At 36.4% G+C, this 14,983-nt stretch overlaps 1 protein-coding gene across 1 annotated transcript in view; it reads left to right on the top strand.

The window, feature by feature from the left end:
• SLC9A6 (solute carrier family 9 member A6) overlaps positions 1-14,983 on the top strand; it is a 51,068-nt gene that overhangs the window by 5,027 nt on the left and 31,058 nt on the right. Inside the window, exons 2-7 of the mRNA XM_090264691.1 lie at positions 4,912-5,111; positions 6,452-6,529; positions 6,807-6,883; positions 7,217-7,329; positions 9,531-9,636; positions 13,508-13,649. Of these exons, the coding sequence (XP_090120817.1) occupies positions 4,912-5,111; positions 6,452-6,529; positions 6,807-6,883; positions 7,217-7,329; positions 9,531-9,636; positions 13,508-13,649 (716 nt within the window). The remainder of the gene's footprint in view (positions 1-4,911; positions 5,112-6,451; positions 6,530-6,806; positions 6,884-7,216; positions 7,330-9,530; positions 9,637-13,507; positions 13,650-14,983) is intronic.

The raw sequence follows: 14,983 nt of genomic DNA, 5'->3' as shown, positions 1-14,983 counted from the left end.
TAACAGCATTCTTCACAAATTAGATAAATATTATATATATATATATACACATACACACACACGTAATTATATAAATATACACATATACACTTTTTAATATGTGGAAGTTTTATGAGTTTTGGCCACACTTAATACCCCAGTGATGTTCCCTCCATATTTTTGACTTATCAGAGGCTTGTAGTGGGATGACCTGAAAGAATGGGCTGAAATCCATTAGAAAACCAATTTCCACTCACTGTGACTCATATAGTGGTGGGGCCTTTGGGTCATACTGGGTTCTTTATCCCTGGGAGAGTTTCTAGCATAAGACGGTCAGGAATGTGTAAGAGGGGTGGGAACTCCCTGTTTTGTGAAAGATACCTCTTTAGGGTTGTGTTCTTTGTTGACTGTCAGTGCTCATTTTACATTTCATGATATTAATAATTTTTGTATCTCTGCGTATGTAGGAGGCTAGAAGTTCTGCCTTGTCCCCTTAACAAAGCACTCTTATTGTGTACATTCTCTTTACTGAGAATTGCTTTAATCCATGATTAGGATTTGACCTTTCATAGAACCCAAATTAACTTGATTTGTCAACTTGATTCAAAAAAGTTCCAATTTTTCAGATGTCTGATGCTGTATAATAAAGGGATCTTGATTTTTTTCCCAACCTAAGTAACTGTTCTCCTTACTGATAGTTTACCTGCCAAGGTGTATGTCTCAAGTTTGTCCGAGTGCTGCGCTGTCCTCAGGGCACCCAGTGATGTTTCAGAACTGGGTACTTTTCCTCACAGAGTCAGGCTTGAGGACATCAGAAGAATTTATGCTGCTGCTATTAGTGTTTCTAGTATTGTAACTGTGATTTCTGCACATATATAAGGAGACAACTTTTACTGAGCCTGTTAATTAGGAGCTTTTGTGGGGTAGTAGAAAAAAGAGCTACTGCTATATCATATAGGCAGAATTGACTGTATCTGTAGCCTTTTCTCTCCCAAATTATGTTTATCAAACACAGGTGATACCCAGTTTTCACTTTTTAATTTTGTTTTTTGTACATGAGATATTTTCAAGGTATATCTTTCACATCTTTTAAGCCTGAACCTCTGTTAAAACTTTTTAAAAAGTTGGTGCCATTGTACTGCTCACCACTTACAAAATGTGTAGAGAATTCCTCATCCCCACTCCCTTCCCCTTTCCTGACCAACTACGCTCTTATAACTCCTATTTCTGCTTCATCACTTCCCATGCTGGAATGGCTTCTGCCTCCTCTGCTCCACTGAAACTGCTCTTACCAGGGTCACCTGTAACCTCCTTGTTGCCAACCCCAATGGACATTTTTGTATGTGTGTGGGGGGGATAGGTTTTTATTAACAGGGTTCCCAATTTGAGGGGGCTAGGAGCATACCTACTCCAAGCCGAATGAGCCATCCTGTCCCATAAGACACAGGAAACCTGCCACCCCGAGGAAGATTAAAGTCCAAATCCACACCCAGAAGTGCCCAGTATTGCTTATCTGTAGCCCAAGGTTGTTACTCAAATGGCCTCCGTCTCTACAGTTCCAGGCTCTCTCTCTCTCTCTCTGGTGCCAAAGTCACCACATTGCCTTGCAGCAGCTCTCTCTTCTCTCTCTCTCTCTCTCTCTCTCTCTCTCTCTCTCTCTCTCTCTCTCTCTCTCTCTCTCTCTCTCTCTTCTCTCTCTCTCTCTCACAGGGCCTGGGTACATGGCCAGGTCACTCCAGAAAGTCATGCAGGGGAATCTCCATTCACAGGGAGCTTCCCATTTCATGCCTCCATGTCCCGCTCTCAGGGTGAGAGAGTGGAAACAGCCCAGGACCTGTGTGCCATGCTGCACTGGGTCGTAGCATCTTAAGGTCTGGCACCTGATGAGGTATGCACCCCCGCGTGGGACCCTGCCTCTAGGAGCTGCCTTCCAACAACGGGAGATGTAAACTCCAAGTTGTCCTGGTATCTGATGCTCCCACCTGACTGAGCAAAGCAAAAAGCGAGCCTTCTGCCCACCTTCAGTGTTCAATGGCCTATTGTTAATGCCTGTCTCCCTTGACTTCGCTGTAGCATTTGCAGTTCTCTGACTTCCTTCTCTCTTTCCTTTCTTCCTTCTACTCCGGTGGCTTTTCCTTTTTAGGTTCTTTCATCAGCTCCTCCTCCTCTACCAGCCTTTTAATGTTGGCTGTTAAATTTTGGGATAAAACCCCAGGCCTATATCCATAGTCCTCTTCCTATTTTATTTGCTTCCCAGGTAATTTCATCTGCACCTGACTCAATCATCTTATGACTGCTAAGTGTGTATCTCCAGTTGAGACACCCGTCCCCCTTCCTTGAGCTCCAGATCCCACTTACTCAACTGTGCTTATATATCACAGGTACATCAAACCCAACGTGTCCAATACTGAACTGCCCATTTCCCCCCGTAAATCTGTTCCGTGTCTCACTGAACGGCGCTGCTATCCACTTGGTTACTCAGGCCAGCTTACCCACCTAGTTCCTAGGTTAGTTTAGGCTGTTCTTTGTCTTCCATCTCCCTTACTTCCAGTCTACTCAGTAGCCAAAACTTTCTGAAAGATAATACTTTCTAAAAATCCCGCTATGTCTACTCTCTTAAATTAGGGCCTAAACTCTTAGTGCCAAATGACTGCAGTGGCTTTCTATTTGGCCTTTCTGACCCTCTGTAATCTAGACCATTCTTTCTAAAATAGAAATCTGATGCCAAGCCCCTGCTGATAATCCTTCTATGACTTTTTGCTTTCAGGATAAAGTCAAACTCCCTTCTTCAGCATTCAAGGTCTTCTATGATTCACCTCCTGCTGATCTTTCACACTTCAACTCTTGTCACTTTATAGCCCAGCCATAGTGAACTGCATGTGATTACGTGAACGGTCTCTGTTCTCTCACCCTTCCTTAGCTGGATATATACTCCTATTCTGCCTACTTGGAAAACCTTTTCTTTTACTTGATTACCTGCTTAGGTGACACCTGTGAAAAGACTTTCCTGATGTCCCACTCCCTCAGGCTTGTTTATGTACCTCTTTTCTGTTTTTATAGCATCCATATACATACATATTATATTATAATTTTTTATTCGGTCTCTTTTTGCTGACTGAACTGGGAGTTACTTGGAGGAAGGACCTTGTTTTCATTTCTAAACCCTGGGGACCTACTTAGCATAGTACTCAATTCATATATATTAAAAGAATGGCTGGCTGGTTAGAATGAAATGAGACAGGAAGGTAAAATGTAACTAATAAGGGTATACTGTACATCAATTTGTAGTTGAGGCATATCTATTGGGTTGGCCAAAAAGTTCACTTGGTTTTTTCTTTACAATGGCTCTAGTAGTGCTTAGTTGTCTTTAACTTCATTTGAAACAATTTAGTTAGATTGTATTGTGACAGCTGTCATATCAGCGTGCATTTAAAAAACTTATCAAAATTGGTGACTTTTTGTATAGCCATTTTAATATGGACGATGAAAAAAGATACGCAACATTTTTGGCATATTATGCTTTATTATTTCAAGAAAGGTAAAAACGGTATTGAAATGCAAAAAAAGATTTGTGCAGGGTATGGAGAAGGTGCTGTGACTGATCGGATGTGTCAGAAGTGGTTTACAAAGTTTTTTGGTACTATTGACATTTTGGCCAAATAACTTTGCTGTGGGGCTGTCTTATGCATTGGAAGATGTTTAGTAGCACCCCTGGCCTTTACCCACTAGAAGCCAACAGCAGGAGATAGCCGACATACTCAAATTATGCAAATCCATAAAGTTATTGGTGAAAATGAAAAATGTGTCTTTTATTTTATGGAAAAAAAATACAGACTTTTTGACCAACCCAATATGTAATGGAATATTATTTGACCACAAAAAGGACTTACGTTTTGATTTATGCTACAGTGTGGATAAATCTTGAAAATGTTATGCTAAGTGAAAGAAGTCAGACAAAAGGCCACTCATTATAGGATTCCATTTATTTGAAATGTTCAGAATAGGCAAATCTATACAGAGAGAAAATAGATTAGTGGTTGCCAGGGAAATAGAGAATGACTGCTAATAGGTATGGGGTTTCTTTTTGGAGCATTGAGAGTGGTTTTGAATTAGATAGTAATGATCAATATACAACTTTGTAAATATACTGAAAGCCACCAAATTGTACAGCCTAAAAGAGTAAACTTTATGTTTTGTGAATTATATCTCAATAAAGCTGTTATTATACAGTTTGGTCAATATAGGTTTATAGTACCTAGAACATTGTGCTTATTTGAATACCAATATGATGATCCAGGTAAAATTCCAGCAAGATGTTGGTATTATAATGCTAGATTCGAAATTTCTGTTCCATGATTTGATCTTGAAGCATATAATTTAAAATTAAAATCTGACCTTTTCATAGTAGGAGAACTCAACCAATCTACAAATATTATTAACTTTCTAATTTGTTAAATGTCTACTATTTAGCCAGCCATGTACTTTAGAAGTAACTTGTGATATGTGTGTGTTTAACAGTCTTGTGAGTTGATGAATGGAGGTGGTAAACACATTTCTGCCACCATGAGTACATTGTCAGGTTGGGATACCTTGGCACATATTCTGTGTATAGATGATTTGGAGATACTTACTCATTTTGTTACCTTCCTGGTCACTTGTTCATATCTTAATCTAGAAATGCAATGAGATATGCTGTTACCCTAGAGAATATTTCTGCCTCCTGTCTCACTGCATTATATGAATATTGGACTCCTAGATTTGTGAATTTAGTAATACTTTAAAGTGTAACAGCAGTCAGTATAAAATTTGGTTGTGAACCACGGGGGACTATCATAAGAAATTTTCTGTTATCAATTCAAAGGTGTGTGTAGGATACAGAAGTAGTTGTTTCTGTCTGAAAGAAGAGCTAATGTTGTTCTTTTATTATTCCAGGACTTTTTGTGGGCCTTGTGCTTCGATATGGAATTCACGTTCCAAGCGATGTAAATAATGTGACCCTGAGTTGTGAAGTGCAGTCAAGCCCAACTACGTTATTGGTAAATGTTAGCGGAAAATTTTATGAGTATACGCTGAAAGGAGAAATTAGTTCGCATGAACTCAATAACATTCAAGATAATGACATGCTTAGAAAGGTAAGTTCTTGGTTAAAGGGAATTTTGACTTTTTAGAAACTGTGTAACTGGAAGCAAAGTGATTCCAGAGAAAAATAAATAATGAGATTTTAATAATATTTAAAATAATTATGGAATCAAATCTCAAAGAATGTAATGTAATGCAGAGTAATGAACATGTCTGTACATTTCATTTTCTGATTGAGGTTAAATACTGTAACCCTTCTTGTTTCACTCTGATGTTTGCAGTTGTAATGAGTGGTGATCAGTATTGAGTTAAGCAGAATGTATAAGCATTTCTTAAAATTTTCAGGTGGTCCTTAGAGTTTATAGTACTTCAGCACATTTAAGTTGACAGTACCTAAAAAATATTCTCTTAATATTTCTTTGAATTCTTTCTTGCCTTGATGGTATTCTAGACTGAGAACAATTTAATCTTTCTTTGATTCATATTCTGGCACAACTTCAGTGTCAGTTATTGTACCATGCTGTACATGAAACTTTATGTAGGAGGTTGGGTTGCAGTCTTACTGGCTCCAAGACATTCTTGAAACTGCTTTCTCCTGTTACCCTCATAGTTTTATTCCTGAAGCTTCTCAGGGTCTCTTTGTTTCCATCCATTCTTGGCCATTTGCCTGCACTTCTGTCTTCTACATTGGCAGGACTTGGCTTTTGTAACTACTTGATTGTGTTCCTGACCATCTTGAATGCTTTTTAAAATTTTATATGAACTTCTAGTTTATTTTGCAGCAATAATTCTTTGCACCTGTGGAAAATTCCAGTTTCTTAAAAATTCTAGTAAATCAGCTTGTAGCATGGCTGTATTGTGTAGATGCTTTATGTTTATGTCAAATCCTACAGCCTTATGAACAGAAGGGGTGCGTATACTATTCTAGGGAATAAAGTATTAAAAGAAATGGACTGTCAGGACTAGAGATGTGTTATGCAGAAACTTTTTACCATAATTTTGTTATAAACCTTTAGCGACGATACCTAGGTAAGAAGTCTGTTTCTTCTTGCCAACCATAATGCTGTACCTTCGTATTTTATGTTACCAGTTTTGCGTCTCTTATAAACAAAGATCGGTTCATGCTTTCTCCTATTTTTAAGGTTTTTAGTATAGTATTTTAACACATTTTTTACAGATCTGGCTTAACTGGTTGTTACTAATTTATGTCCTTGTCATTTGGTTGAGAAGTGAAATAACATATACTGTATCCTATATGAAATATTTTTCAGTTACCACAGTAAGATTCTTGCCTTTCACCTATTTAACATTTCTTTTTTCCTTTTGATAGTGTGATAATGTAATATAATGTCTTCTAAGGGAATTCATCTACAAGAATTCTTTATTTTAACAGGTTACTTTTGATCCGGAAGTATTTTTCAACATATTACTTCCTCCTATCATATTTTATGCAGGATATAGTCTGAAAAGAGTAAGTGCTTTTATATTTCATATACTTTGAACAACCGTAAACTCCATGGGCTTTGTCATCTTTGACACTTCAGAAACAGGCAGTTCTTTCCAGGTTTTCCTCCCTTTTCCTCTCCTTATCCTTTTTAGATGCTAAAATTTATACCTGTACAAAAATTCTTTCTCTTATTTCCTTTAATATTAGCCTTTAATATTAGCACAGCACACTAGAATAGAACACATTTCCTCTTTCAAATAATTGGTAAGTATTCTAACACTGTAACCTTTTCTTTTGTCAGAGACATTTCTTTCGAAACCTTGGGTCTATTCTAGCATATGCTTTTCTTGGAACAGCAATTTCTTGTTTCGTAATTGGGTAAGTACTTGAAGCTTAAAACACTTTTTAGCTTTCAAGTTATTTTTTTTTTTATTGTTCTATTACAGTTGTCCCAGTTTTCTCCTGTTGCATTCGATTTATTCAGTATTGTATTCCTGAATGTATCTAAGGTCTTTTTCAGTAAAATGTATTCCCATAGATAAGTCATTAGTTTTCCTTAAGGCCAAAGGATTACCATATTTAAATGACATGAATTAAATTTGGGATTGGTTGCAAAGTACTACAGTGGACCCATCTTCTTATTCTTACTATATTCTAACTTCTTTAACAATTTGGTGTTTTTTCTAAAGTAGAAATATGTTTATTGAACAGGTCAATAATGTATGGCTGTGTAACACTGATGAAAGTTACCGGACAACTTGCGGGAGATTTTTACTTTACAGATTGCCTGCTGTTCGGTGCCATTGTATCAGCAACTGATCCAGGTATGTTTTACCTGAGAAAGGAGCTTAAGGACTTAAGGAACAGTGTTGCTGGCAAAGCATGTATGGCTAATTTTTCCTTTGAATTGCAGAATTCATAATTAGGTACTTCCCATAGGACTGTGCTTTCCAATTGTGGAGGAAAAACCAAAATTCATGGGTTCTTTTGGCATAATTAAGCACACAATTTTTTCCTTTTACTTGATTACATTTGCCTGTTACTGGTCCAACAATCTGGTGCTGTATAGACACGGACTGTAAGGTATTTTCTTTAGGTTTCTAGGTTGGTGTCTATTCCTAGGGATTAGGTATAGGAGGTGAACTAGATTAAATAAAGTGGGTAATAATTATATACTTACTTTCAAGCTTCTAGAAATCCAGTTCCCCAAAAAACTTTGTTTACATTCAGCTATTTGCATTGAAGAGTAACAAAAGAAGTTTTCAAATGATATTAGAAGGCAATTGTGCTACTATGAGTGTGATTTTGGGTCATTGTTGGGTTTCAGTATACATTAAAGGATTGTTTTTATGAAATTGGCCTTATGAATTGAAACTAGTTTTAATATTAGCACAGCTGAAGAATGAATTTAATTGTACTGAGTTAGGTTGTAGTTTTCCAAATATAGTATTGGTGGGCTTAACAGCTACAAATTAGGCTGAAGAGAGAGGGATAGGAACATAGATAGCAGTTTTTGAACTAAGGATGCAAGTTTTCTTTTACTAGACGTTGGGACTTTGGTGGAGCTTTGTTCTGTTGTACTCTTTGACCTTGCATGTAAATCACCTTCTTATTGCCATCCAGAACAATTAAAGGTAGAATCCTATGGTTATCTCTGGATTTCAGTGTTAATCCTGATGACACAGGACCTTATAGGAAGCAGGAAATACACTCTATAAGAAATAATTTTAAAAGAGTAGAAGACATTTTAGAGATACATTTGTGTAGTTGAGCATTTTTTAAAACTGAAAATCAAATTGCTTCCTTAAAGACCATCCAAACTGTCTGTCCCTTTATTATTTGTAACTAATTCCATTATCAAGATGAAGATAAGGATGCTTTTTGCAAGGAGCCAGTGGTCTCTGTTTCTGTGTTCTCACTAGATCAAAGTCCTCGACTTTTTCAGGCCTAAAAGAAATTTAAGTCAATAGCATTGGCTACATTGCTTCAACCTTCTGGTTTTGTTTTGATGGGTGTATTGCCTGAATGGTCCTTTTGCTTGTGTAAATTTGGGCAGTTATATTTACTCTGAATACAAAGACATATGCCCCTGTATTAGTTCTTTTATTTTACAGTTGTTCACTTAAAATAAGGTTCTCTTTTTAAAATTCTGCAGCATTGCTCCTGCCCCACTTCTCTCCTTTTTGGTAAACTTTGGTATCAGTATATTCCAGATGAAATACTTTGTAGTAGAAGCTATATCTTTTAAATGCAAGTTTTCTGTTACTTTTTTTTTTTTTTTTTGATTGTCATTTGAAGAGGCTCCCCTATCTTTGGTTAAAATAATCTTTCATGTCTGCTTGGGTTTAGTGAGTGAGCCGTATGTGACTCAGCAATTAAAGTTATAAAGCAACTTCAATTTCATTTGATTTTCTAAGAATTATCATATAACTGTTTCCTAAAAGAAGGTTTTTTTCTTCTCAAGCTGTAATAACATGGTAGTTGGCTTCTTATTAAGTTAAACATAGCAGCTGTAATTCTGGTCAAAAAGCAAAACGGTTTTCATTTCCTATGGTCTTTGCTGAACCAGTGTGCTTGAAATTTGCAAGTCAAATCGAAGGTAGTTGTAAGGCTTCAAGGAAAAAAAAATGAAGTTTGCAGCAGGAAATGCTTTCAGTAATACTATTCTTTAAAGGTTAATGATCACCTAGTCTATAAGAAATTCTGAATATATTCCTTATGGAAAAGAAACGCACAAGACAATATCATTAGCATTTGTATGAAGAATGTAGGCCAACTCAATCTTCCAAGGTTATTTTCAGCTGTTTGTAAGATAGAGAAAGGAGGTATTGCAGGTACACATTGAGGGAAAAGAAAAATATTGACATAAAATTACTGGTTCTTTAATATGGTAAAAGAATGTTTATTAAGATTGAATTCTAAGACAAAGAAATGAATTTCTAAATAATGATTATAATCATCTGTGGAGGGGATTATGTTATATTGGTAATGTCTAAATATTCCTCTGACTCTTTCTGCTTGCTAGTGACTGTTCTTGCCATATTCCACGAGCTTCAAGTTGATGTTGAACTCTATGCACTTCTTTTTGGTGAAAGTGTCCTCAATGATGCTGTTGCCATAGTGCTGTCTTCGTAAGTGTTTGTTTTCTTCTTATATTCTGTGTATTGAATGTTAGGGTCCTAGGAATCAAAAGTCACTTAGGAATAAAGTGAATTATGAATGGAAACATTCGAAAGAATGAGGCATTCTTTTCCTCTTGAAGAAATGCATACTTATAGATAACATGGAAGATGCAGGGATGAAAAATGAAGAAAAAATATGTTCTCCTAACACCTAAAGACAATTACTATGAACATTCTAGGACAGTTCCTTTTATTGATTTTTTAAAATATTTTATTTATTTATTTTTAGAGAGAGGGAAAGGGAGGGAGAAAGAGAGAGAGAGAAACATTGATGTAAGCAAGACACATCAATTGGTTGCCTCTTGCTCGCCCCCAATGAAGTACCCAGTCTGCAACCCAGGCATGTGTCCTGACCGGGAATCGAACTGGCGACCCTTGGTTCACAGGCTGGTACTCAATCCACTGAGCCACACCAGCCATGGCTCCTTATATTCTTGTTTCTATGCAGCATATTTTACATGGTTGTGATTGTAGTATATATGTAATTTTATATTGTTTTATCATTATAACAAACATTTTTAACTAAATTTTTTCTTTAGATAATGTATTAATGTGATTCAAAAGTCAAAACTATAGAGAAAGGTAAATATTGAAAAGTCAGATTTTTACTCCTGTTCTCATCCATCTATGCCCCCAGCTCCTTATAGGTTACCATATTTATTAGTTTCTTGTATATCCTAGTATTTCTGTATTCAAATACAAGCACATATATAAATGAATGTTCTTATTTGTCTCTTAATTTCTTATTTTTTCATCTTCAGTTTTATTTTTTTATTTAATCTTTATTGTATTTTTTCCATTACCATTTAGTCCCCTTATACCGCCCCCTCAGCAATCACCACACTGTTGTCCAGGCCCATGAGTCCTTTTTCCTTTTTGCTCAATCCCTCCACTCCCTCCCCAACCTCCTGCCACTAGCTGTCATCTTGCTGTCCATCTATGAGTCTGTCCTCATTTTCCTTGTTACTTCAGTTTCTTCATTAGAGTCCACATATGAGTGTGGTATTTGTCTTTCTCTGACTGGCTTATTTCACTTAGCATAAGTTTCTCCAGGTCCATCCACACTGTTACAAAGGGTAAAACTTCCTTCTTTTTTATGGCCAAGTAGTATCGCATTGTGTAAATATCCCATAGTTGGTTTATCCACTCATCTACTGATGGACACTTGGGCTGCTTCCATATCTTGATGATTATAAATAATGGTGCAATGAACATAGGGGTGCTTATGTTCTTTCCAATTGATGTTTTGGGTTCCTTCAGATATATTCCCAGCAGTAGAATTACTGGGTCAAAAGGCAGTTCCATTTTTAATTTTTTGAGGAAATTCCATACTGTTTTCCACAGTGGCTGCACCAGTGTGCATTCCCACCAACAGTGCACTAGGATTACCTTTTCTCCACATCCTCTCCAGCACTTGTTGTTTGTTGATTTATTGATGATGGCCATTCTGACAGGTGTAAGGTGATATCTCATTGCGGTTTTAAATTGCGTTTCTTTGATGATTAGTGACTTTGAGCATCCTTTCATATGTCTGTTGGCTATCTGTATGTCCTCTTTGGATGAGTGTCTATTCAGGTCCTTTGCCCATTTTTTAATTCAGCTTGTTCGTTTTTTTTTTTTTTTTTTGGTGTTGAGTTTTATAAGTTCTCTATAAAATTTGGATATTAATACCTTATCAGATGTATTAGTGAATATGTTCTCCCATTCTGTGGGTTGTCTTTATTTTTTTGATGATGTCCTTTGCTATGCAAAACCTCTTTAGTTTGATATAGTCCCATTTGTTTATTTTTTTTGTATATTCCTAATTTTTAAAATAGCATGCTATATATGTTCTATACCTAGCTTTCTCTTACATAACTGTATTCTGGAGAACTTTCCTTATCAAAACAGAGAGTTTTCTCATTCTTTGTTTTCAGCTACATAATATTCTATGTACTATACTGTGAACTGAACTATAACTTCTTTTATCGGTCTCCTATTTTTGGAAACAAAGTGTTTTCAGTCCTTTACTATCCCAAATAATGCTTCAGTGATTAAACTTGAACTTAATTGTTTTATAAGTGAGTAGACATATTGGTAGGATAAATTTCCAGAAGTAAGATTAGTGAGTTAAAGAGTATATACATTTGTAATTCTGTTAGACATTGCTAAATTGCCCACCAAAGGTACCATGCCATTTTTCAGTTCAACCACTAAATTATGGAAGTGCCTATTTCCTCATAGCTTCAACAGGCTATTTGTAAACTTTTTGCTAATTTGATGATTGAGAAATAGTGCATTGTAGTTTACTGTGTATTTCTCATTTAATATCATCATTTCAGAAACATTTAAAAAATTTAGAAGTATTAACTAATACACTTTTTAAAATCCTCACTGGGGATATCCTTACTGATTTTGGAGAGGGGGAGAGAGAGAGAGAAACATCAATGTGAGAGAGAAACATTGCCTCTTGCAATCTAGGTATGTGCCCCTGACCAGGGAATTGAACCCACGACTTTTTGGTATACGGAACAACACTCCAACCAATTTAGCTACCCAGCCAGGGCAAATAATATAGTTCTTTAAAGACAGTTTTTGAAATGAGCAATATTTGAATCTAATTATATAAATTATTATCCATGTTATTAGAAAGTGTTTGCAGGTGAAAGAAGGGGTCTCAATTTCTTTTTCTTTAAAGACTTTATTTAAGGGGTCTTAATTTCTGAGGAGTTCAGTTCCACTAACCCACTTCTACTAAGCTAATATCTAACTTAACTGGGAAGGTATGTAAAGAACTTGGTGTTCATGGTACAGCAAACCCATTTTGTAGCCTTGAATCAGAAGAAGCATTGCAGTAACCACAGGGAGAATTAATTATGCTCTTAGTAATGTGGGTTTTTAATCCTCCTTCTTTTCTTTGACATGTCTTGTATGATGTCTTTGAGTCTGGACTTTTTAAACAAATACTGGTACCTCAGTGTAATGAGATGAGAACTGATTTAGTTATGGTAGGCACCCTTGCCAGAGACCTGCTGGCAACAGTGATTTTCCAGCCATTTCTATTTACTGGGGTGACTGTTTTAAAAGAAGCATTGTAGACCAGGTTTGGACTGTGAGTTCAAGATGGAGACTGTCTCCATAATTGCCTGTCTTGGCCACTTACAGAGTGACTTTCTTTCAGAAGTTTGAGGTGGAGGGAGGATCCAGCTGGGTATGCTAAAAGTACTGTGGCGTAGATTCTAATTCCTTGGAAGGCCTTTCACGCCCTTTTTCCTGTAAAAGTTCATTTCAGTGAGTTAATAGATAGTAGGCATTGGGCCCATTCTGGTATTCTAAAAGTTGAACAGGTACTTCAGTCATCTTTTTTTCCCCATCAGTAAAACAAAATGTGATCAGGTTGAGTATTATTTCTCTCTGGATATGTGTACTTTTTCATTAGTTTGTTCACATTAATATGTTAGGGCTTTTGGGTACTCCATATTAGTAACTATTAAACAAGAGTCACAAAAGAATAGTACTGCACAATATCTTGAGGCTGGAGGAAAAGGCTCAGTACAATTTTTATATAAAGTACCTTAAGATATTCTATCTCCTGAAGTTGTCATTTACGTAAAAGCTGAGTTTTCTTCTTAGCTTGAGCCATTGGAAGGGTGTTTTGGTAACCTTTTGAGCTTACATTGGCAATATGAATCCAGAGTTTTTAGGTTTTTCTCCCTTTGATTTCATTTTGTAAGCTCTACACCAGATAATGTTTTTATTTATTTATTCATGTAATTATTTTTAGATAATGCTTTTAAAGTCAAAGTTGCTTCTAGAAGTAAGACCAGTCTCTTCTTTGTAGCTCAATAGTGGCGTACCAGCCAGCTGGAGACAACAGCCACACCTTTGATGTCACAGCCATGTTCAAGTCTATTGGGATTTTCCTTGGGATCTTCAGTGGATCTTTTGCAATGGGTGCTGCTACTGGAGTGGTGACAGCTTTAATATCCTTTTATTGATATTATATTTACCTTTTCTCATTAACCCAACAACGTAATTGAATACTGTGTTCCGTAGTCTTTTCTAGTGCCATAATTGGCATTGTGTTAATAATTATTAACTTTATAACCAAGTACTTTATTTGAAAACATTAGGCAATCATCTTTACCAATAAGTAAAAGAACTTAATTGTTTTGTGGAGAGCTCCATGCCCTCAAACTTTTACTATGAAAGTTTAATTAGACACACTGACCTGTTGAGGTGAATTTTAAGGTTGTAGACTAAATTGATATAAACTTAGATATATTTCAAAGAGCCCTTGGGTGTTCTGTGTTGCTGTTCAGCCTGGCAGTCTTTTGCTCTTTGTTTAAAAGGAAAAATAGGAAACCTACGACCATGATGCCAACTGAATAAGATAGCGTTCCTATGCTAGAATAGATGGGAGTTCATCTCAACTTTCACCAATTTGAACCTTCTTCTCCAGAGTCTTAGGCACTGCCACTAGTTTGCTATTTGAAATATTGGCCAAGTCTTTCTTGTATTCATTCAAGAATACAAGATTGCCTGCTACCTGCCAGGTGCTATGCTCTGAGTATCAAAGATAAACAAGACAGACATGGCCTCTGCCTTCCTGGAGTTTCTGGTTTAGAAGCATCAACAGTTAACCTCATGGGTCCTCTGTATAGGAAAGTGGAGGGGAGGAGCAGTGGGGAAAATCAGCGGGACTAGATAAAGAGCTTCCAGCTCTAAAACATCTGAGATGCTTTCATATAAAACAAATACATGTTTTAAGAATCTATAAGTTTGCTATACTTCAGCTTTGTGCTGGAATAGACTTGTCTTATGCTTTTTACAGGTGAGTTGGGGCACAAAGAGGCAGATAAGAGTTCTGAAGGAGCCAGGGACAATAGTGTCTCTTCCCCATTATAATTTGCCTGAGAGCAGGAAGTATATCTTACTAATCTTTTTGTTGTAGTACATGTTTATTGAAGTGAATGGAGATTGCAGTCCAATATTTGTTGCAGCTTCAAACTACTCTTCCATTGTCAACTAACAAATACATTTCAGACTACTATAAGTGAATGATGTACCTCAATTTCTTTGTCATAGAATGCCTACATTGCAGAGGTGTTAGGGCATCAGATAAATGTGATATCTCATGGAAATGACATTTTTGATAATGGTAAATTGCTATAGTTATGGAAGCTCTTTTGCTTGGGTCACAAATTAATAGTCAGAGTTGGCATATTGTGTATCTGATCTGTTGCTCCCATCTCTACATGTCCTATCATGTCCTTTACCAAGTGGTTCCTGCAAGGCACGTGATATACATAGAACA

This window comes from Furipterus horrens, unplaced genomic scaffold, assembly GCF_987537825.1.
Source record: "Furipterus horrens unplaced genomic scaffold, mFurHor1.1.pri manual_scaffold_17, whole genome shotgun sequence".
Taxonomy (NCBI): domain Eukaryota; kingdom Metazoa; phylum Chordata; class Mammalia; order Chiroptera; family Furipteridae; genus Furipterus; species Furipterus horrens.
This window is presented reverse-complemented; position numbering and strand designations above follow the sequence as displayed.